Raw genomic sequence first — 22,605 nt, 5'->3', positions numbered from 1 at the left:
AAAAAAAAAATTAAAAAAAACGCATCATAGTAAAATTAATATCTTCTCAGCTTCGCATCGAAGCTAAAATGTCTAAACAATTATCATATATTTAATATGTTTTTTTTACAAACTAACATTGTTCTTTGTTTTATATACAATTTCCAATTTTTAAGCTCTAGAATTTCAATAAAATAGTTTTCAGTCTGTATTTTAAAGATAAGAAAATGTTGTTTTTATTACCTTCTTTATTATTGAAATTAAAAGTTTCATTAATTATATCAACATGATGATGACTTTTTAAATGTTTTTTTATTGATTTTAAAGTAATAAAAGATTTATCATAATTAAAATATGAACATAACAAATACTTTGGATGTTTATCTAGCATCACAAGTTTGATAAGCTTAGTTAATAACTAATAATAAGTAAGATAACTTATAATAATATGAGTAATTTATTTTTGAAAATCAGCACATATTATCATCCTTTGATCATGTGGTGTAGCTAGACCATTGTTGATAACAGAAATCATAACATGGAAATTAGAGGTCTTGGATCCGCTAGTTTTTTCCAGTCGTGAAAAATCTTATAATAGTACTATTTATTTTCAATAATATTTAAAACATTTTACGGGTAGATAGCGCTATTAAAAATAAATAATAAACGATGACGACAATGTATTATTCATGTTGTCAACCAAGAGTCTAAGCGCGCAATAATTGTTAAATTGTCCAAAGCGCAGGCGCATCAGTTGCTGTCACAACGATAAACAAGTTATTTGAGCAAGATATAATTTTTTGTATCTAAACATTCTGGTATACGTTGAAACAAGTGGGCATCCGATGACGGTGTAATGACTATTAAGTGACTCGTGTACGTATTCTGCTTTTCAATAATTGAATTTGTGTTATACGACAGCAAACTATATAAGTGTAGGTAAAATTCTTTATTCTGTAGCCTACTCAATCAGAATACATTTACCTTTAATTAGAGATTAAAATTGTAACAGCCGTTAACTTCACTCGTGCTTCAACTATCATTAACGAATTATTTATTAGGTATTTACCACTATAATATTTAATTTATTAACTAAATAATACTGATTTTAGAAACGGCTATGTGAAATCAGGCTTAAAAGAAAATAAGTATCATTTTACCATAACTTTGAGTGTCTTCATCATTTATTCGTTTTACTTTTATTTAAAAATAATTATTATCTCGAAGTATACACATATGTATATTTTCTACATTTTTATTTATTTTTGTAAAAAGTCTCAACTTTATAATTGTTTTTATCCTTTTGTTTTGTAAGGTAATTTTAAATTATTAAAAAATATTTTTGGCTATAACAAATAATGAAATGTGGTGGTTAACCATTAGTGATATAATAAGAGAAAATAATTATATTTTTTGTTTTTGAAATTTATAGTTTTTTATTGATAAGTTAGCAACTATTTTAAAGTTATATGATTGTTTATTGCAGTTTTCAAATCAAGGTACTAAGATGAATATTAACATTAGATTTTAATAAACCATAGATATTAAAATATTTAAAAAAGCACCAAAATTATGATTCTTTGAAAATGTTTGCTATATCTAGTATGTTAGTTAACCTATATTGAATTTTCTTTAAGAAACTTATAAGATTTAAAAATTGAAATTAACTAATATATTTTTTGGGTGAATTTTGATTTTTAAATTATTTTTAAGTCAAATTTTAAATTTAATTAAGGTTTCAAAGCGATCTCATAATATTTTTGGTTGTTGTTATCATCTTTTGAACATGTAATAGAAAAAAAATTGATATAGGTGATTTAATTCAATGGATATTAGAAAAATTACCAAAATCATAATTATTTCAATTTCTAGACCTGCTTTTGCTTAAAATTTTATTTTGATTTATACATTTGGTTATTTACAAAATATCCAATGTAATATTGTTTAATTTTTACCAAAATATTTCTTTTTTTCAAGGCAATAAACTTTTAAAATCTTATTGCTTTTCTTAAACAAAAATTATATATGATGACTATTTGAAGTCAAAATAAATAGTAATAAACAGAAAATTTCAAGCTGTTTCTATGAAAGAATTGCATTATATAAAATATCACATGCATTTTATTTGCGAAATTACTTTTCTTATTTTACATTTCTTTATGTTAATTTCAAGTTTTGTAATTATGACCTAATTTTGACCTTACATAATTCTAGGTTCTTACATTTATTAAAATCCATATGCCAATAGTGTTACTTTACTTTCAGTTTAATTTTCACAGGCTCCTCTAAAATAGTTAATTTTCTTAGTATATGTTTTCATAATTAAGAAAAAAAATTAACATTTTACTTTCATAATATTATGTATAGTCTGCCACCCTAAAATAAAAGAATCTAAAGTTATAATATTATAATAGTTAATAAATTCTTATTCATAATTCAAGTTTTTAAAAAAAAATTCTAAAAACAAATGTTCAAATCCTTTAATTGCATTACACTCCAAATATAAATAATGTTTTTTTTTTCAAAGTAATTATTAAGTAATAAAAATTTAAAAAAAGCTTAATATTACATTAATGTAAAAATTTTATATGTTCCCTGTATGTTTAAAATTTGGCAAGTATTCCTGAAATCTTAAAATACCATCATGCTAGTAGCCAATTTTAATTTGGAAAGTTATCACTTCCAGGTCACCAGTATACCTAGCATGATATTTGTATTTATCCTATTCAATTATTATATATATTATTATTAGGTGTTTTTTACATTTTGTTTCAATTGTAAATATACAAATTTAGCNTTATTATTAGGTGTTTTTTACATTTTGTTTCAATTATAAATATACAAATTTAGCTACCATAACAATTTTATTGTTTTTTATTCATACATTTTTTCATTTGAGTGTAAGGTATGTAAATTAAGTATAGTAGACATTGTTCTACTATAAATTTTCTTTTGTTAGTCAAAAAAATCAACATATGTCATGTTTTTTCATGACCTCGACTATTACAAGGTTGCTTATTATGTATTAATATGCTATAAGTAATTAAATAGTATTTCACACATTATGTTGATAAAAACAATTGGTCAATATATATTTTTTTTGATATAAGTATTAAAAATTTTTAACTGTAATTTATTATTGCATTTGAATATTTAAAAAATAAGAACTAATTAATTTTAAAATAAAACACTCAAAGTAAAAGTCATTATAGTATAAATAAATTATGTATAGTAAAAATACTAATACTTCTTAGAAATATTTATTAAAAAATAAAGATACTTGGGTATAAAACAAATGTTCAATTAAAAAATCATCTGAATGATCAGTTTTACATCCTTCTATTTCCCAAACTTAACATGCTATTGAGTGTGAGGGTTGGGTTTGATTGGGTTACTAATAAATTCTCTTTCACATGTTATTTTCTTAAAAAGTTGCTGTTTTCAAATATATATTGGTTTGTGTTTTTGGATGTATCATTAATATATTTTAACTTTAAGTATAATGTANTTTTCATGACCTCGACTATTACAAGGTTGCTTATTATGTATTAATATGCTATAAGTAATTAAATAGTATTTCACACATTATGTTGATAAAAACAATTGGTCAATATATATTTTTTTTGATATAAGTATTAAAAATTTTTAACTGTAATTTATTATTGCATTTGAATATTTAAAAAATAAGAACTAATTAATTTTAAAATAAAACACTCAAAGTAAAAGTCATTATAGTATAAATAAATTATGTATAGTAAAAATACTGATACTTCTTAGAAATATTTATTAAAAAATAAAGATACTTGGGTATAAAACAAATGTTCAATTAAAAAATCATCTGAATGATCAGTTTTACATCCTTCTATTTCCCGAACTTAACATGTTATTGAGTGTGGGGGTTGGGTTTGATTGGGTTACTAATAAATTCTCTTTCACATGTTAGGGAGTCAGAAGATGGTTCTTGGTTAGGCCAATAATAGACGGGACAGGTATTATGGCCAGTTTGCAACAGAGACCAGACATCACCAACAAGAAAAATATTGTTGTCACCTTGGTAATCGAACCTGGGATCCCGTGCGTCAATATATATGTTTTTACTTACTAGATCAGGCTGACTCCTTAATTAAAAAATTATCTAATTATATAAATTACAAAAAAAAAAAAAATTTCTTGAAAAGTTGCTGTTTTCAAATATATATTGGTTTGTGTTTTTGGATGTATCATTAATATATTTTAACTTTAAGTATAATGTAGTCTCAATTTTTAGATCCTTAATAATAATTTGTGTTGTTTAATTAAAGTTTGACAGGTTACCAAATTATTAAATTAATTAACTTCAATTTTTTTTTTTTTTTTTTTTAATGCTTTATAAGCCTATTAAAGGCAATAGCGGCCTCTCCAAAGGAGAAGGTTTCTAAATCATTTATACTCCAGTACAGGTGGTTAGTCCATCGCTGGAGAGAAGGATAGCAACTCCAATTACCGAACTGATATCTCGTTCAGCAAATGAAACCGCCAGTGACCGAGTTTTGAAACCGAGGCAGTGTGCATCAAGCACTGCCACGTTACCGGCTCGGCCACACCATGCTTCTATATTTGTACTTCAATATTTATTAATTAATAATTATATTACTTAATCTATCCTTAGTACTCATATTTATTGAATAATTTATTTGTAGAAAATGGAAGAAATAAATAATTCTATTGAAGCTGGTCATGCAGTGCCAATTGTTATAGCTGAAGAAAAGCATCAATTTATATTAGATGAAGGAGCACTTGAAAAAATCCTTTTAAAAGATGATGTAAAAGATAGAAATGTTGTTGTTGTTTCAGTTGCTGGAGCCTTCCGTAAAGGGAAGTCATTCTTGTTAGATTTCTTCCTTCGTTACATGAGAGCAACTGTAAGAAATTATCCATTTTATTTATTTATACATATTTATTTATATTATTATATTTATATTTATATTTTTATTATTTAATATGTACAGTACCATTTGAACCTTATTAAAGAAGATAGCCATTGGATTGGTTCAGATGATATGCCGTTAGAAGGATTTTCTTGGCGAGGTGGTTCAGAAAGAGATACTACTGGGATTCTTATGTGGTCAGAAGTGTTTAAAGCTACTCTACAAAATGGTGAAAAAGTAGCTATTATACTTCTTGATACTCAAGGTACATTTGATAGTGAAAGTACTGTTAAAGATAATGCAACTGTATTTGCATTAAGCACTATGCTTAGTTCTATTCAAATTTATAATTTATCTCAAAATATACAAGAGGATGATCTTCAACATTTACAAGTATGTTTGCATTTTTACTTTATTTTTATTATACTTTGAGTTGTGTTGATGTAATTACTGTAGTTATTTACGGAATATGGGCGCTTAGCATTGGAAGACACTGGTAAAAAGCCTTTTCAAAAATTACAATTTCTTGTAAGAGATTGGAGTTTTCCATATGAAGCGGAGTATGGAGCTGATGGTGGACAAAAAATGTTACAAAGAAGACTACAGATATCAGATAAACAACACCCAGAACTTCAGTCCCTTAGAAAACATATACAATCTTGTTTTACTGAAATAAGTTGTTTTTTAATGCCACATCCTGGTTTGAAAGTTGCTACAAATCCCAATTTTGATGGCCGACTATCAGGCAAATTAAATTAATATATATTTTTATAAATTATACTATTTCATTTCATTTTATCATAATATTTTCTTTAGAGATTGAAACTGAATTTAAATTAAATCTGCAAATGCTAGTACCTATGTTGTTAAACCCTGATAATTTGATTCTAAAAGAAATAAGTGGACAAAAAGTAAAGTCTAAGGAATTAGTACAGTACTTCAAATCCTATATAAATTTATTTACAGGAGATGAATTACCTGAACCTAAATCAATGCTTGTTGTAAGTATTAATATTTCCTAGATTTGTAGAATGATTTTTTCTAACAAATTTATAATAATTAGGCTACAGCTGAAGCCAACAATTTATCTGCTGTAGCTTCAGCTCGAGAATTGTACCATCAAATGATGGAAAGTGTTTGTGGTGGTAACAAACCTTATTTAAATACAAACTCTCTTGATGATGAGCATTTCAAAAACAAAGAATTAGCGTTGGAACAGTTCATGTTTAAAAGAAAAATGGGCGGTGATGAATTTTCAGAATCTTATAAAACTAAATTAGAAACTGTAAGAACTAAGTTTTATTTAATTTATAATTTTTTATATTAATAATCGAAAATTTTATTTTAGGATATTGATGAAGAATATTTACAATTTAAATCTCATAATGAAAGTAAAAATATATTCAAATCAGCCCGTACACCTGCTGTGTTCTTTGCCATTGCTGTTATCTGTTACTTTATATCTGGCATATTTAACTTTTTGGGTGTATATTCAGTTGCTAGTTGTATTAATTTGATTATGGGAATTACATTACTTATTCTCATACTCTGGGCTTATATTAGATACAGTGGTGAATACACAGAAATTGGTCAAACTATTGATGATGTAGCTAATATTACTTGGGATAATGTAATTAAACTTTTTATATTTTAACGATAAACTATGTATGTACATATAATATAAAATTTCAATGGTATTTACAGTTTATGAAACCAAGTTATGAAGTATTCCTTCAAAAAGGACTTGAACAAGCTACAAGTCAAGCTATCAATATGGCAGTAAAGAACACTACCTCTATAGTATCAAATTCCACAATACCACAATCACCATATATTCAAAAACCATTAATGCAGAGGATGAATTCTCGTGAAGTTAACGGCAGGTCAAAACAATCATGATACAAATATTATTTTTGGCTCTGTTGATAGTTGCTATATACAATGTTAGCCTTATGACGGCTCATATACATAAAAATTCTGTGATCATTTTTTTCCTCTAAATAGTTAATGATTTTGTGTAATTATTATTACCATAATATTCAATGTTAATTTGTATTAATTATATTTATTGTGTTGAATTATGTTTTATTTTATTTTATAGTTGCAACTCGAGTACATTATTTTAATAAACTTTATAAGTAGAGAATAAATAAACATAATACAAAATTGATGACATCTCCCAATCAAAAAATATTATAGAATAACATTTAAAGTGAATTCTCAGATAATAACTATTTGAGAATTTACTTTAAATACATTTTTTTTAAGCTTATGATAATTATTATCATTAACTTTAAAAAAAAATAAGTTATGTCATTTAAACAATATTTGTTTATACTGGTTACTTTAAGCAAACAATTGATGTAATAATAGTTTGATAAAAGATTAAAATGAATTATTCAACTGATAAATACATAAATTAATTTAACTCTAAAAATTCTAATTGTTTTAATAATAAACACTTAATGTCAACCCCTTATTGACAATAACATTTTTTTTAATTTGTCAAATTATCATTTTTTGCTTTAATAATATAGGTATATAATTTATGATGTTTTACAGAAATATTGAAATAGAAATAGGAAAATTTTCCTAAAACTTTATTTAAGTATATTTTTACATAACTGTACATATTTGTCAATCAAAATATATCTTATAACATTAGTAATTGAGTAAATTATTTTAGTTTTTCTTCATGATGAGAAACTAATTTTACTAAATGTCTTTTAGGTGGGACTTCTAACTTTTTGTGCCATAAAAAGTTAATTTAAGAAATAAATATTTGTAAGCTTTCATAATGCATTCGAGGAATTTATTTTAACTTTAATACTCAGTAAAAATGTATGAAAAATAGATTGTTACACATTTTATTAGTTTAAATATTTGTATATAAAATAATTATCCCATAAATTAGTGTACAACAGTTTTTGCAACTTGTAAGTATTTTATATTGACTGTTATATAAATTTACTATTTTTGTTTAAAAATGTCAATTAAAACTAGAATATGTCTGTATTAAATTTTGAATTTAATGCCTTATTTGATCACCAGAGTAAAATCAAATGCATGTACTACTTTTAATATTGACTTCAATCTTTTTAAAAAAATAGTATTTATTATAAAAATAAATAATAATCTTAAAATTAATATAATTATAACAAATATAGTTTTAATAAAAAGTAAATATTATATTCATTAGCAAAACATCTTTTTAACCATATTTTTATACTTAATATTTTGTATTTCTAATTCTTTAAGAGCCAATATTTCATATTTTTTTCCAATACTATTATTAGGTTCTTTAGTTAACAAATTTCTAGCATCTTCCAATGTTCTATCAAACATTTTTAACTCTGCAGAAACTTGACATCTTCGCATTAATGCTTTGATATTATCACTGTTTACATGTAAAACTTTATCCAATAAATCTTTGGCATACTCATAATTGCAAAACTCTATTTGACAAGCCGCCATATTATTACACAAATTAGAGTATAATAAATTTCGTTCAGATAAAAATTTTTCATGATTTTGTAAAAATATTATATATCTTATAGATTTATTGAAACGATGAAAAGCATCAATATAACGTTTTTGTTTAAATAAATCATTTCCTACTTTTTTATGATGTTCTGCTTCCAATATTCGATCTTTATCAGTACATGGAAACTTTATTTTTTTTACATCTAAGAGTTTTATAATCCCTGATACACAAGCTTTATTGCCATCTCCCAAGACAAATTTTTTACATTCTTCTATGCACATAGACAATAAAATTTCTTCTACTCCTCTATCTAATATACAATCTGATTCTCCTAACTTTATGTCAGTTTCAGTTTTTCCTATAAACACTTTTGAATTATCAAAGTCTGATAATATTTCAACATTGTCAACTGAAATTTGGCATACATCCCCAATAAGAGGTTTGAAAACATTAGAACATTCACCAACAGTTTGTTGATAATGAATGTCAAATATTGGTATTTTCTTCATCATTTATTAATCCAAGCTACACTACTTATCCACAATTGTTCAGCAAGTTCTTGATTACGAGTTAAAGATGATGGTTTCCTTACAATACAATCACTAAAATTAACAAAGAACTTACTCAAACATTTTGAAATAATAGATTTAGATGAGTTTTATTTATCATCTTAATACATTTTTTATTTTTTAATTTAATAGTAATACTAACGAGAAATATTTTCCAGTTGATCTTTCTAAATTTGTACATAAGACCAAATGTACTATTGTTTGAGAACCTTGTCTAGGAGATTTTAAGAGTAACCAACGTAATGGTTCCTGCAGTATTAAAAATAGTGGCACATATGTTTTGAAGTAATTATCAAGTATTTGTGTTCTTACATTTCCAGGATTAGCATCATTTACTGTCACATTAGAATCTGTAAAAATTTACCACTGTAAATTTTCTTTCAGCGTTTAAAAACAATTTTTTCTTACCAGATAATATTTGAGACAACTTGTAAGTAAAAAGTTGTAAGCATGCTTTTGATGCACTATATGCTAGAAAACGATCGTTTGTCTCTAAACCAAGTTCATTAACACGTCTTGGATTTAATGATTGTACATAGCGATGTGATTCAGATGAAACATTAACTATACGACCACTGATCAAATCTAACAACAAGTGTGTTAGGAGAAATGGACCTATACAAAATTATTCCTATTACATCAATTTGTATTTCAATTTTTTTCCATTATATTTTAATACATATATATATATTTATATACATATTATTATATAAATAAATTATAACGCTTGCCTAAATAATTTGTTTGAAATGTCACATCAAAACCATCTTCCGTCTCATTAAATGAATTGTAAAAAATCGCAGCATTATTTACCAATGCATAAATATTACCATACCCTAAAAATAATAAAATACAACACTATCTTATAACTATGTAACAAAATAACTACACAATTTAAAATTTCATACATATTAATAAGAATATGAAGATGATATTGCATTTTACTCAAATTATATATTAATTAATCAAATAATACACATAATTTTATAATCATTGTAGTTAATTATTGAAACACTATAAACAAAAATAAACCTTAAATAATTCTTTTTTTTTAAATCAAAATAATATGTCCAAATTCCCAAAACAATAGATACTTATTATACAGAACGCATTTTTTTTTTAAAACNTTCCCAAAACAATAGATACTTATTACACAGAACGCATTTTTTTTTTTAAAACTTGAAATCTTTATATTTTTTGCTAGTTTTTGATTCTTGAGACGTTTTACGTTTTTGTCCTTTTTTCTTTTCAAACTCTTTACTATCATTTTCATTGCCCTGTTGGTCTTTCATTGTTTGCTCATATCTAGCAGCCATAGCTTCAACATCTCCTGCTAATTCTAATTCAGAAGGATCTAAGCTGACTTCAACTTCTCCAGGTTTATTAGTAACAGTAGCTGGTATATCGTACATATGAGTAGAAGCCATCATTGAACCACGAACTGTGTCTACCTTTTTTTCAGGTAATACATGATATAGGGGTTGTTGGTCACTTGATTCCATTTCAGCTTCTATTTTTCGTTTTCGTAATTCAATGTACTCAGGAGTTTCGTAGCCACTTGGTAGNACTTGAAATCTTTATATTTTTTGCTAGTTTTTGATTCTTGAGACGTTTTACGTTTTTGTCCTTTTTTCTTTTCAAACTCTTTAGTATCATTTTCATTGCCCTGTTGGTCTTTCATTCTTTGCTCATATCTAGCAGCCATAGCTTCAACATCTCCTGCTAATTCTAATTCAGAAGGATCTAAGCTGACTTCAACTTCTCCAGGTTTATTAGTAACAGTAGCTGGTATATCGTACATATGAGTAGAAGCCATCATTGAACCACGAACTGTGTCTACCTTTTTTTCAGGTAATACATGATATAAGGGTTGTTGGTCATTTGATTCCATTTCAGCTTCTATTTTTCGTTTTCGTAATTCAATGTACTCAGGAGTTTCGTAGCCACTTGGTAGTCCAGACATAATACCTGAAGGTGTTGCTAAACCTTCAGCAACTGGAGTAGCAATACCACTTGCATCAATAGATACTTCTTCAGCTTCTTTAATTTCTTCCACATTTTCTTCTTCTTCTTCTTCTTCACTTTCTTCAACATCTGACTCTGATTCAGGTTCTCCCCACATTGATTTATCAATATGTTCTTCAACCACAAGTGATTCATCATAATCAGAAGGAGTCCCAAAGACATTTCCATAAAGAGGACGACCCCTTTCATCAACAGGAGGCTTACCCCAGCCACCTGCATGATAACCAAAAGAGCATCCTTCTGGAATTGGAGCATTAAGACCCGANACTGGAGTAGCAATACCACTTGCATCAATAGATACTTCTTCAGCTTCTTTAATTTCTTCCACATTTTCTTCTTCTTCTTCTTCACTTTCTTCAACATCTGACTCTGAATCAGGTTCTCCCCACATTGATTTATCAATATGTTCTTCAACCACATGTGATTCATCATAATCAGAAGGAGTCCCAAAGACATTTCCATAAAGAGGACGGCCCCTTTCATCAACAGGAGGCTTACCCCAGCCACCTGCATGATAACCAAAAGAACATCCTTCTGGAATTGGAGCATTAAGACCCGGTATTCTAAGTGCAGGATAAGAAGGAGGTGGTCCATACCGTTGCATTGCAATTAACCATGGTGGAGGAACTTTTTGTGCATTATGACCAACTGGCATACCCAATGCAGTACGTAATTCAGCACTTAAATCACCTGGTTTCTTTTCTCTAAGTTTAGTTTCAAATTCTTTGCCTTCATAATATAAGTCACCATGTAAAGATAATTTTGGTTTGGTTTGTAATTTAAAAAATGCATCATGTAATTTCTTATAATCTATATCAATTTTTCCCATCTTAGGTCTAACTCTTTCTCTCATTTTATTTTTTAGGGACTTTTCATCTTCTTTTTCTTGGTGAGCTGCTCTCATCTCCATAATACCAGTACGCTTTATAAAATCAGGTAAATCAAATGGGGATTTTTCAATACCACGTTTACCTTGTAAATATTTACGTTTAAAACACCAATGCCTTGGTACAGGTACTGTATTACGATGAGCTTTTAACTGTATTAAAAGATGAGGGTCTCTTGCAGTAACATCATGCATTTCAACTACATCTGGTCGTGACACTAGCTGTTTCAACTCAGCAACACTTAAACGTGTTACTTTTTTAAATTGCCTTCTTGACAACTTATCAGAGTTTTTGGGATGAACTTCACCGTTTTTTTCTTTTTCATCATCATCTTCATCTTCTTGTTCAAGCAATTTAGGCACTTTTTTTAGATCAAGATTAGGAATGGTTAATTCCGAATTATTGACATTATCAGCAGATTTTAAATCTGGCTCAGGAATTTTAAAATTTTCAAAAACTTTAGCATATTGTCGGTACATAGGCACAAGATTAAAAATACTTAATGTTTCTTGTATATATTCTACTTCTATATCTATTGCCTGCAATATATTTTTTTTATCTGATGATGCCAATGTATCACTATTTTCTTTTAACTCAATTTTCAACTGTTTCTTCTTCTTCTTTTTCAACTTCTTTTTTTTTCTTTTAGCTACTTTTCGGTCTATTGATGATAATTTTAATGTTTCTTGTTGTGAATTTTCATCATCATTATTATCAACTACTTTTACATTTTCCTTAACTATATTTTGTAAGTTTTTATGATTATCTTCAGATAATATACCTAATGTGNTTTTTTCTTTTTCATCATCATCTTCATCTTCTTGTTCAAGCAATTTAGGCACTTTTTTTAGATCAAGATTAGGAATGGTTAATTCCGAATTATTGACATTATCAGCAGATTTTAAATCTGGCTCAGGAATTTTAAAATTTTCAAAAACTTTAGCATATTGTCGGTACATAGGCACAAGATTAAAAATACTTAATGTTTCTTGTATATATTCTACTTCTATATCTATTGCCTGCAATATATTTTTTTTATCTGATGATGCCAATGTATCACTATTTTCTTTTAACTCAATTTTCAACTGTTTCTTCTTCTTCTTTTTCAACTTCTTTTTTTTTCTTTTAGCTACTTTTCGGTCTATTGATGATAATTTTAATGTTTCTTGTTGTGAATTTTCATCATCATTATTATCAACTACTTTTACATTTTCCTTAACTATATTTTGTAAGTTTTTATGATTATCTTCAGATAATATACCTAATGTGAGATGCAGGGGTTCATTAGCAGCTACTTCTTTGGATCTTTCTTCTTTATAATTTAATGCCTCCTCAAGGGCTGGAGGAAGTGTTAAATCTTTAACAGGATGATGAGCGATTTCATTTTCATAATTAACAAGTTGATACATTATGAATGAATATAATAAAAAAGTTTGGAGAGAAAATGTACAGAAATCTACAAAATTGGCTTACGATTATGAATAATTCTTGAAAAATCTTNCTTTTTTTAGATCAAGATTAGGAATGGTTAATTCTGAATTATTGACATTATCAGCAGATTTTAAATCTGGCTCAGGAATTTTAAAATTTTCAAAAACTTTAGCATATTGTCGGTACATAGGCACAAGATTAAAAATACTTAATGTTTCTTGTATATATTCTACTTCTATATCTATTGCCTGCAATATATTTTTTTTATCCGATAATGCCAATGTATCACTATTTTCTTTTAACTCAATTTTCAACTGTTTCTTCTTCTTCTTTTTCAACTTCTTTTTTTTTCTTTTAGCTACTTTTCGGTCTATTGATGATAATTTTAATGTTTCTTGTTGTGAATTTTCATCATCATTATTATCAACTACTTTTACATTTTCCTTAACTATATTTTGTAAGTTTTTATGATTATCTTCAGATAATATGCCTAATGTAAGATGCAGGGGTTCATTAGCAGCTACTTCTTTGGATCTTTCTTCTTTATAATTTAATGCCTCCTCAAGGGCTGGAGGAAGTGTTAAATCTTTAACAGGATGATGAGCGATTTCATTTTCATAATTAACAGGTTGATACATTATGAAAGAATATAATAAAAATGTTTGGATAGAAAATGTACAGAAATCTACAAAATTGGCTTACGATTATGAATAATTCTTGAAAAATCTTGAACACTTTTGAATGAAGTAAAATCCAAATAGTAAAAGCTAATATTTGGATTCCCAGTCAATTTTAATATTTCAAAGCACACTTCTGGACCTCTTATTATATCTCGACTTGCAATAATAATGTGAGCACCTAAGAAAATGCAAGAATACAAATATATACTTTAATTCAAGGGTATGTTTAAATTTATTTAAAAAATGAAAACACCTATAATATGTAATTGTGCAGAACATCGTTTTGGTTTAATACTGTAAAATTTTTACTTTTAATTACTATTAAAATAAAAATATTATGGCTCCAAAATCACTTTTCTAAAAATTCTTAAAAAATAATTTTCTAAAATGCATGTTCAATAATTGCATAAAACCTTATGCAATTAGAAAACCTCTAAAATTTCTTGCTAATATCATATAGGTCTATCTATTTTAATAGTTAGACTTTTTAATTATTATTCAATCAATAAGTTTCTAAGAAAATATAAATATATAAATTATTTAATATTTATTATTAAGAATTATCTTAATACTTTACACTTATTTTATTCCTTAATTTTAGCTTTCACTATCTTTGAATTCATTTAAATTAAAACTGGAATGTTTTTTAATTTTCTTAAACTTTAGTTTAGTTCATTTATGTTCACTGACAGTTTTTACTAGGTATAAATCGTTATGCTGAAGCAAAAATCTCACGTATTTGTGAAATTCAAATCAACCCTAAGTCATAATATATCACAATATATTCATGTCAAATAATTTAAAAAAATCATTAGCTTTTTATTATCTAGAACTTTAGTAATTTCCATATTAATTCATATTTTTTGTGCACAATTATTAATTTAACATTCTTTTTAAATGCACACAATTATATCAAATTTATAAACCAATTTGTGAAAAATAAAATACCTCTTTCTGCTAACACAGATGCAACTTCTTTTCCAATTCCTTTTGTAGCACCAGTTACAATAACAACTTTACCAGTCAAGTTTGTTGTACATTTACAAACACCACCAACAAAATAACGTCTGAAAAATATTAAAAATTGTTGTATACAAACATTTGTTTCTAAAATAGACAAATATTCAAAATTATTTTATTTTTATAATATGTCAAATATTAATATCAGTTTGCTTACTTTATCAAATATAAAACGATACTAGTTGAAGTAATATAGTATGGCCAAAATTTCTTTAAAATATTTACCATTACAAAACCTGAAGACATATTAAAATTGAATGACAATATGAATTTTTCATGATTTAACAAAGATTAATATAAAATTTTTCATACATTAAAATAGTTCTGTACTCATTTTATCCAAATTAATCAGTCAAAAATAGTTACTGTTAACTAATGTATTTTTTTTTAAATAATAACTTAAAATAACAACATTTTTGAGATCAAATCTAAGACACAAAGCACCCAACATTATAGAGTCTAAAGTCAAACATATTTTGAGTCTATAGTTGCCCAATTATTGCTCATTCATTTTTAATATTGCTAATATTAAAAAATTTAACTACACAATTATTTTTCAATTTTGTTTAAAAGAAAATTGCACAAAAACGTGATAAATACTACTGCTTCATGTCACTTTTTTTCTAAAACAGAAAAAATAATACTTACCATAATTAGTCTAATAAATATAACTTTTATTAATTTGAACAATATAATAGTTTATAATTAAATAGTAATATAGTTTAAAGCTAAGTTAACTTTAGAAATACACGGATGAAATCACACATTACTTTTATAAATTTTCATACATCATGAATCTTAACTGGATATCTACACGACCAAACCAACCTGAAAACACGCTTCATACATTCCTGATAAAGATCCGAAATATTGACGGAGAAAGATTGAGATAATAAAACTATCACATTTCGCGCGTTTTTTTTAATAATTATACTAGGTTATACACACAGATATACAATAAAACGTTTTATTATATATCTGTATTTATAAAACTCCTTTTTTGATTATTAAAAAAAAATTGTAATTTATTTGTCTGTTTTTTAAATATAATTTATTTCTCTAAATAAATTATTTATTTTATAAAATATATTAATTACTTCGTTATAATTTTTTCTTTAAATTATATTTTTTATTTTCTAAAATGTCGAGGAGATCAAATAGGTAAATTTCAATATACTCATAAAAGTATTAAAATATGTTATATTTTCATTATTGTAGTAAAAAATAAAATAATATTACTTGTTTAGCATTAAGCTTGAAAAACATACTATGTTAATTATAGTATTGTGACTATATACACTATNCATACTATGTTAATTATAGTATTGTGACTATATACGCTATTATTTAATAACTAGTATCACAATATTTTAAATATATGAAATAAAATTTAAAATAGTGTTGCATCGTAATATTTTTAATCGAATTTTGCCCATTTATTTTTATAGAACAATGAAATGTGGTAGCCATGATGTATCACCACCCAAGAAAGCTAAAGTTGATACGATATTTAGTGATGATCATGACGATGATGATGAAAATTTAACATATGAACAACTCAGAGAAAAAAGAATGAAAGAAAATATAGACATGTTTGAGTAAGTAAAAGGAATCAACAGAAAAAAATCATAAATCTTCAAATAAAAAATACTTTATATTTTCTGAAAAACGCTAGGTAATTAGTTTTGTGACACTGTTTTTACCCTTAATAAGTATTCTGTAAAGATAGAAATAACATCAAACATCCTTCTTTTTAGGTATTATATAGAGGTTCAAGATAAATTTATGTGTTAATTAATTTTTTTTTTTAATTTGTATTTTAATGATAATTTGTTTTCATAAGCCTCAAAAGCTTTAATTTCCCAATCATTTTGGAAAAATTTTTGTTTTGCTTTTTAAATAATTCTGTAAATACATAGGTTTTTTATAACTGTATCATGGAGTATTTTTTGGTATGTTACATAATTGATAAGCCTATTAAATTATTATATAGGGAGTATATATATGTATATTATCTTAAAGTGTGAGATTCAAATGTATATTAAAATGTGTTTATTCATATTAAATTTATCATTATAATACAACTTTTATAATTAGCAATAAATTTTATAAAAGCTGAAAAAAAATTCTCCATTTTAGAAATTTAGAAAAATATCTCAAAATTACAATATCATAAAAAGGGCTTTCCCAAATTTCTTTTTTGCAAATTAAAACTGCTCTAATTTTTTTTTTAAATACTGAATCTAATGAAATTTTCATAGATTATATTAAAAACAGTAAGCTTTTTTTTAGTATGCTTTATTTAATAAACCCAATGATAAACTAAAGCAACGGAAGAGTTTAAAGAGACCCCCTACACATATAAATTTTTTTTTTCAACTCAATTTTTAAAAATGTTCTGGTAGTGTCACAACTTTAAATTTATATTATTTTTTAGAATGTGAAAATTAAGTTCAACTTTGACCTTTTTTTTATCTTTTTGTTTGTAATAAAAATAATGATATTGTTTATAACTGTAGTTCAAATAAATATATATATAAAAAATATGTACTAAGTTTGATAAGAATTTATCAAAAACTCTGGGACTAGAAAGTACACAGATTTGAAAAAGGTAGTAACGAGAAAAATGGGTTTGAAAATAAGAGTACTAGTGAAGCTAGATTTAAAGCTGTAATGAGTCAATTTAAATAATTTACTAATTAATCAGCTATTCTAGCACCATATTGCAGTTTGCTAATGTTTTTCTTTCTCTCTAATGCCTTTCAGGTCTATATTACAGGACCACTCCATATTACGTCTCGCACGCTAGTCAACTAAAAAACACTCACTCAAATGCCTATAACTTTTAAACAACTTAGAATTTTACTTTAAAATTTTCAAGAGAAATGCATGAATAGTTCTAGAATTGATTTATAAATATAAAAAAAATATTTTTTTGAAGCTTTTAAACCTATTTTCTCCCATAATTCATGTCACAATTCCGTTAAGACGTAATGGAACTGGTTGCCTAAAATGGGTTTGAATCATTTAGAAACGCATCTTTAACAACACTTACTTAATAACTTATAATGTTGTGATGAACTTTTTCATTTATTATCAAATTCGATATAATGAATGGAATTTAGTATTTTTTAAATCTAAGAACTGATCCAATAATACCATACAATTATAATAAAAACCCAACATTATTTTATTATTATTAATTAATTTTTTTATACTTTTTACAAAGTATATTTTTTTAAAACTGTAAAAAATTATTTTTCAATTAACAAATTAAAAAAAAAGAAACTTTTATGAAATTGTTATTTCANAACAAATTAAAAAAAAAGAAATTTTTATGAAATTGTTATTTCATTACTTTAGTCACAAAACCAATATTTTTCAAGTGTGATGTTTTCTTTAATCATTTGTGATGTTAAAGCAATTAGGATCCAATATTAAAAATTTAGATTCAAAATTTGTGTTGACCAATGTTATAAAGTAGAAATTATTTTAAAAATTTATTTTTTTTACAATCATAATTTAATAAAATTTGATTGAGTTAATGTAAATGTTATAAAAGGTATTCAAAAAGTAAGAAAACAGATCAACTGTAATGAATAATGAAAACCATTTCCTGACTTACTGTACACCTATATATAAACTAGTTAANATAATGAAAACCATTTCCTGACTTACTGTACACCTATACATAAACTAGTTAAGTATGTAACATAAAATTATTTTTTCCATATTTTTTTGTTACGATTAAATGTTATTAACAATTTTCAATCAACATATTTGTCTCTTCTCTTTTTGTATAAAAATAATCATAGCGTTCCATTTGATTTTCAAAAGTACTTTATAAATTACTTATTATTTAGTTGTCTGTTTTACTATTAAAAATTATAAAATTATCTATATCTGCTACATAGGTTTTCCCCCTTTCTAATATAAGCAATAGATTTGGAGAGTCGTTAAACGCAGACACATATTGGGAGGCCAATGGCACAAGGCGCAAAATAATTGTAATAATGCTCAATACAAAAAAAAAAATTGAATTAAAACAGAAAGTAAGGTCAAAAATCAATTTCACAAGCCTAATTATGCTATTCGGAGTGACTGATAGTATTATTACAGCACCTTAGAGAACAATTGTTCCTTTACCTCTTGACCCGTCCATCAATGGTTATACATAAATAAAAGTAAAATAAAATTCCAATTAATAATAAATAGAATATGTAAAGTAACCGTTATTTAATGAAACACAGGAATATAATTATTATTATTATTAATCTGTACAGCTAATTCCTAGTGTTAGTTTTAATCACATATCAACTTAGTATCATAATGTATTTAATCAGTTATTTAACTCTATTACTTATTAATAATAAAATATAAATATTATTTATCATGTTTTTAGAGTAATGGGAGTAAATCAAGCTGCAATAGCATTAGCCAGTAGTCTTCATAAAGTAAAACCATTGAAACCAATAAAAATTGTTAAAAAAATTACTTTTTCTAAACCTTTATATGGGTAAGTTATACACTAGTAATTTATTATATTTATAGGAATTTTTTTAACTTATATTTATAATATTATAAATAAATAAATACAGTGGATTCCGCTTAATATGGGCACGTTGGGACCAGAATTGTTTGCCCACATTAAGCAGTTGCCCATAAAAACCGAAATTAGTTAAAAAAATTTTAATGATATCAAAAAAAATTTATTTTACACACGTTAATCATACAATTGAAAAAAATTGACTACCGTCGTTACCCTCTTGCATAAAGAACTTCTGCAACAAATCATTGCATTTTTTAGCCTCTCTAATTGTAACTGGTGGTTCAGTATCGTCTTCTTCTTCTTCGTCGTCTTCTTCTTCTTCTTCTTCTTCAAACTTCCTTTTTTTAAGAACATTTCGTCCTATTGAATATTATTATTGTCTTCATTATTATCAAAACAAGGAGCATTTTCATCAATGTTTTCAAACTCGCTGTGGTTTTGAATAAGTAAAAATTGTTCATTCAATTCAGTCAACTCAGGTTGTTGACCAACAAAATTAGAAAACCCACAATGACCGAAACAATTCATAATGGTTGTGCTNAGCGAAACAATTCATAATGGTTGTGCAGCTGACTTCTCGCCAACTCTCGGATACAAACTGCATGGCTTGCAATAAGTTTATTTTACCACTTATTTGATTAGCAGTTGCAGATGAATCAAAAAGTTTTTCCTCAATTTTTCAAGAATAAAATTAATCAGCTTTATTCTATACTTCACCTTAAGGTTTTTTATAATACCCATATCTAAGGTTATTACTTTCGATAAACATAATGTCATAGATATTACGAAACCGGATTAAATTAGTCGTTTTAACATACATATATGTATATTCTAACCCTATAATAAAATAAAAATTGCTCACATAAACCGAACCAAATGCCCATATTATGCGATTTTTTTTACCCACGTTGGTATACATTGGGATTGGACCAGACCATTATGCCCATATTTAGCGGATGCCCTTATTAACCGGTGCCCACATTAGGCGGAATCCACTGTATATGTATAACTTTTTCTAGAACAACACCGACTAGACGTTCAATGAGGTTAGCTAACATAGCACCTTTAGATACAACTGATGATGAACAAAATATGGGAAAAAAAGCAAATGACTCAACAGATATTAACAATGATGACTTAAATGATGGTAAACTTTTAAATTATTTTAATTTTAAATTAACTAACCAATTAATTGCTAGATATTTGATTTATTTGATGGTATCTTAAATTGAAGTTCTTTGTATAGAAAAATTGAAATTAAATTCTAATTTGTACTCCTTAGATGTTTCTAACTACATATACTACTTTGAACAAAATATATGGAACACATATTGGTAACATTGTTCCCGAAATATGTATACACATTATTAATTTTTATGACTTTATAAGTTAAATATTTTTTATATTTTTAATTAAAAAATATTAGTCACTAGCTTGAAGTGCTTGAGAATATATTCATGTTTGCAGTTGAGTCCGAAACGTCAGAACTCAACTGCAAACATGGATATATCCTCAAGCACTTCAAGCAACAAGACAATCCATGAAAGCTTTAACACATTCATATTAGTCACTAGTAAACAATTTGTATTATATATTGAACAATTATTTTATTCAGATACAGTTAATCAAATATCAGAAGAAGATGCAGATTTCTTTGAAAAGCTTGACAAAGATTTAGTAGTTAAAGATCCTGTCAATGATTTTCATCTATGTAATTTTGATAGGTACTGTAATCGCCAATAATCTTTCTATTATAAACTAAAAAACTTAATAACTAAATAACTTAAAATTATTTCTACAGTTAATGTTAGATTATTAGCATATTATTAATATTTTTGTCTAAAATTACATGTGCAATTACAAATTAATCCAAAAATTAACTGTAGAGAAATAATTTTAAAAAATTAGTAAAATATTTTTTAATAATCTTATAGCTTAGTTATTTTTGAAGCTATTAAAATAATTTCTTTTAATTAAAATACAATACGACTTGTATACCCTTGTTTTACTAATGAAAGACTCACCATTGTTAACATCTCACTCTTTTGTTACACTTAATTTCATTTTTTAGGCAAAATTTGATACAAATTCTTTAATTTATTTTTTCAACAAAGAAAATAGCCGAGATCATAAATCACATCTAACCTTAGCGATTGCCACTGACAAAATAAAAAATAAATCTAGCTGAAAGCTTTATCATACTTCAGGAATGTATATACCAACCTTATGAAAAAAATTTTGATAATCAGACTCTCCAAACCCGAAAAATTAAGAAAAATTCCATTATTTTCTAGACATACCCTGTATTTTTTTTTTTTTTACACCTTTCATTTGACATACCATTTTTTTATATCAAACCATTTTCCTTTATACAAAGGGGTGGTTAAAAACTTTTAAAATATGATTAAAAAGTAAAACTTTTTCAACTTATCTTTTAAAAATGTTACAAAAATAATCCGTACTTCAAACATATGCTAAATTAAAGCTTATGTTACATTCTATAAATTAAAAAAAAAAAAAAAATTGTCCCGACACCTTATCTTTCATAGGCTGCTGGTAGTTAAAAAACATAATATTTTTTGTATTCAAATTTTATTTTATTTATTGTTAATTTTAAAATACCTTACAAAGGTTTGCCATAGTAATAAATCCACCAACTTTTATAAAAGTTACATAAATCTAACTTATGTTAAATATAAATTTAAATTAATTTTTATTATTTTGCCTACTTAAAGTTAAGAAAAGGTGCTTTGAATTTTTGAACTAACTTAAAAATATCCTTTTTAGTTAGAATTTTGTGTTTTGCACAGTGGCTGCATCGAATATAATACAGTTTTATATGCTTGGTATACAAAATTCTACCTTGCCCCTCTTTTTAACTTTATTTGCATTTTTTTCTTAATTCTTATGAGTTAGAAAAAAAATTCAAAGTTCTTTTGATTTTAATCTCACTTAGATTGAATTACTTCAATGAAAATTAAGGACTCCATCACTGTAGTCGCCCTTTGCAAGAAGAAATTTCTTATTCATATTAAAATATTTTACTATATATGGTTTCTTTTTTTTTTTTTTTT

At 25.7% G+C, this 22,605-nt stretch overlaps 6 protein-coding genes across 11 annotated transcripts in view; 2 read left to right on the top strand and 4 right to left on the bottom strand.

Moving 5' to 3' along the window:
• Nucleotides 1–696: 696 nt before the first annotated feature.
• Nucleotides 697–6,964, top strand: LOC126910320 (atlastin). Of its 6 annotated transcripts, none has more exons than XM_050692805.1 (8): nucleotides 697–855; nucleotides 4,659–4,880; nucleotides 4,968–5,279; nucleotides 5,343–5,631; nucleotides 5,703–5,887; nucleotides 5,950–6,171; nucleotides 6,235–6,516; nucleotides 6,591–6,964. In XM_050692805.1, exons 2-8 carry the CDS (start codon nucleotides 4,662–4,664, stop codon nucleotides 6,783–6,785), a joined length of 1,704 nt encoding a protein of 567 aa, XP_050548762.1. In that variant the 5' UTR covers nucleotides 697–855; nucleotides 4,659–4,661; the 3' UTR covers nucleotides 6,786–6,964. The 6 variants fall into 6 exon arrangements, with proteins under 6 accessions (XP_050548762.1, XP_050548760.1, XP_050548761.1 ...); XM_050692803.1 differs by having other exon boundaries at nucleotides 735–918; XM_050692804.1 differs by having other exon boundaries at nucleotides 735–1,040.
• Nucleotides 6,965–8,052: 1,088 nt separating this feature from the next.
• LOC126910333 (uncharacterized) lies at nucleotides 8,053–9,230 on the bottom strand. The gene is made up of 2 exons (XM_050692820.1): nucleotides 9,082–9,230; nucleotides 8,053–8,972 (listed from the first exon to the last, which is right to left on the bottom strand). Exon 2 carries the CDS (start codon nucleotides 8,880–8,882, stop codon nucleotides 8,082–8,084), a length of 801 nt encoding a protein of 266 aa, XP_050548777.1. The 5' UTR covers nucleotides 8,883–8,972; nucleotides 9,082–9,230; the 3' UTR covers nucleotides 8,053–8,081.
• Nucleotides 9,231–10,070: 840 nt separating this feature from the next.
• Nucleotides 10,071–10,498, bottom strand: LOC126910337 (splicing factor 3B subunit 2-like). Its single transcript, XM_050692828.1, has one exon. It carries the CDS (start codon nucleotides 10,439–10,441, stop codon nucleotides 10,112–10,114), a length of 330 nt encoding a protein of 109 aa, XP_050548785.1. The 5' UTR covers nucleotides 10,442–10,498; the 3' UTR covers nucleotides 10,071–10,111.
• A 2-nt stretch (nucleotides 10,499–10,500) lies between these two features.
• Nucleotides 10,501–14,053, bottom strand: LOC126893696 (splicing factor 3B subunit 2-like; the record flags this gene model as incomplete). The annotated part of the gene is made up of 3 exons (XM_050664128.1): nucleotides 13,911–14,053; nucleotides 11,472–13,250; nucleotides 10,501–11,177 (listed from the first exon to the last, which is right to left on the bottom strand). Coding segments are annotated over exons 1-3 (2,466 nt in total), but the record flags the coding sequence as incomplete, so codon positions are not given.
• LOC126910336 (retinol dehydrogenase 12-like) lies at nucleotides 13,953–15,860 on the bottom strand. The gene is made up of 4 exons (XM_050692827.1): nucleotides 15,753–15,860; nucleotides 15,140–15,218; nucleotides 14,911–15,029; nucleotides 13,953–14,140 (listed from the first exon to the last, which is right to left on the bottom strand). Exons 1-4 carry the CDS (start codon nucleotides 15,766–15,768, stop codon nucleotides 13,968–13,970), a joined length of 387 nt encoding a protein of 128 aa, XP_050548784.1. The 5' UTR covers nucleotides 15,769–15,860; the 3' UTR covers nucleotides 13,953–13,967.
• A 107-nt stretch (nucleotides 15,861–15,967) lies between these two features.
• Nucleotides 15,968–22,605, top strand: part of LOC126910323 (WD repeat-containing protein 76-like) — a 13,095-nt gene continuing 6,457 nt past the window's right edge. The window contains exons 1-5 of the mRNA XM_050692808.1: nucleotides 15,968–16,143; nucleotides 16,431–16,580; nucleotides 19,385–19,498; nucleotides 20,551–20,678; nucleotides 21,147–21,255. Coding sequence (XP_050548765.1) covers nucleotides 16,124–16,143; nucleotides 16,431–16,580; nucleotides 19,385–19,498; nucleotides 20,551–20,678; nucleotides 21,147–21,255 — 521 coding nt within the window. The 5' untranslated portion in view covers nucleotides 15,968–16,123. The remainder of the gene's footprint in view (nucleotides 16,144–16,430; nucleotides 16,581–19,384; nucleotides 19,499–20,550; nucleotides 20,679–21,146; nucleotides 21,256–22,605) is intronic.

The sequence above is a fragment of the Daktulosphaira vitifoliae genome, unplaced genomic scaffold, assembly GCF_025091365.1.
Source record: "Daktulosphaira vitifoliae isolate Bord-2020 unplaced genomic scaffold, ASM2509136v1 Scaffold_1, whole genome shotgun sequence".
NCBI classification, from domain to species: Eukaryota; Metazoa; Arthropoda; class Insecta; order Hemiptera; family Phylloxeridae; genus Daktulosphaira; species Daktulosphaira vitifoliae.
This window is presented reverse-complemented; position numbering and strand designations above follow the sequence as displayed.

Coding starts and splice junctions, on each gene's coding strand:
- LOC126910336 (XM_050692827.1), bottom strand. Junction 15,030..15,139: donor ATCGTTTTATATTTGATAAA/GTAAGCAAACTG, acceptor AATATTTTTCAG/ACGTTATTTTGTTGGTGGTG. Junction 14,141..14,910: donor ATCTGTGTTAGCAGAAAGAG/GTATTTTATTTT, acceptor GCATTTTCTTAG/GTGCTCACATTATTATTGCA.
- LOC126910337 (XM_050692828.1), bottom strand. CDS start 10,441: ATGGAATCAAGTGACCAACAACCCCTATATCATGTATTACCTGAAAAA.
- LOC126910333 (XM_050692820.1), bottom strand. CDS start 8,882: ATGATGAAGAAAATACCAATATTTGACATTCATTATCAACAAACTGTT.
- LOC126910320 (XM_050692801.1), top strand. CDS start 1,449: ATGATTGTTTATTGCAGTTTTCAAATCAAG. Junction 5,280..5,342: donor ATGATCTTCAACATTTACAA/GTATGTTTGCAT, acceptor TAATTACTGTAG/TTATTTACGGAATATGGGCG. Junction 6,517..6,590: donor CTAATATTACTTGGGATAAT/GTAATTAAACTT, acceptor TGGTATTTACAG/TTTATGAAACCAAGTTATGA.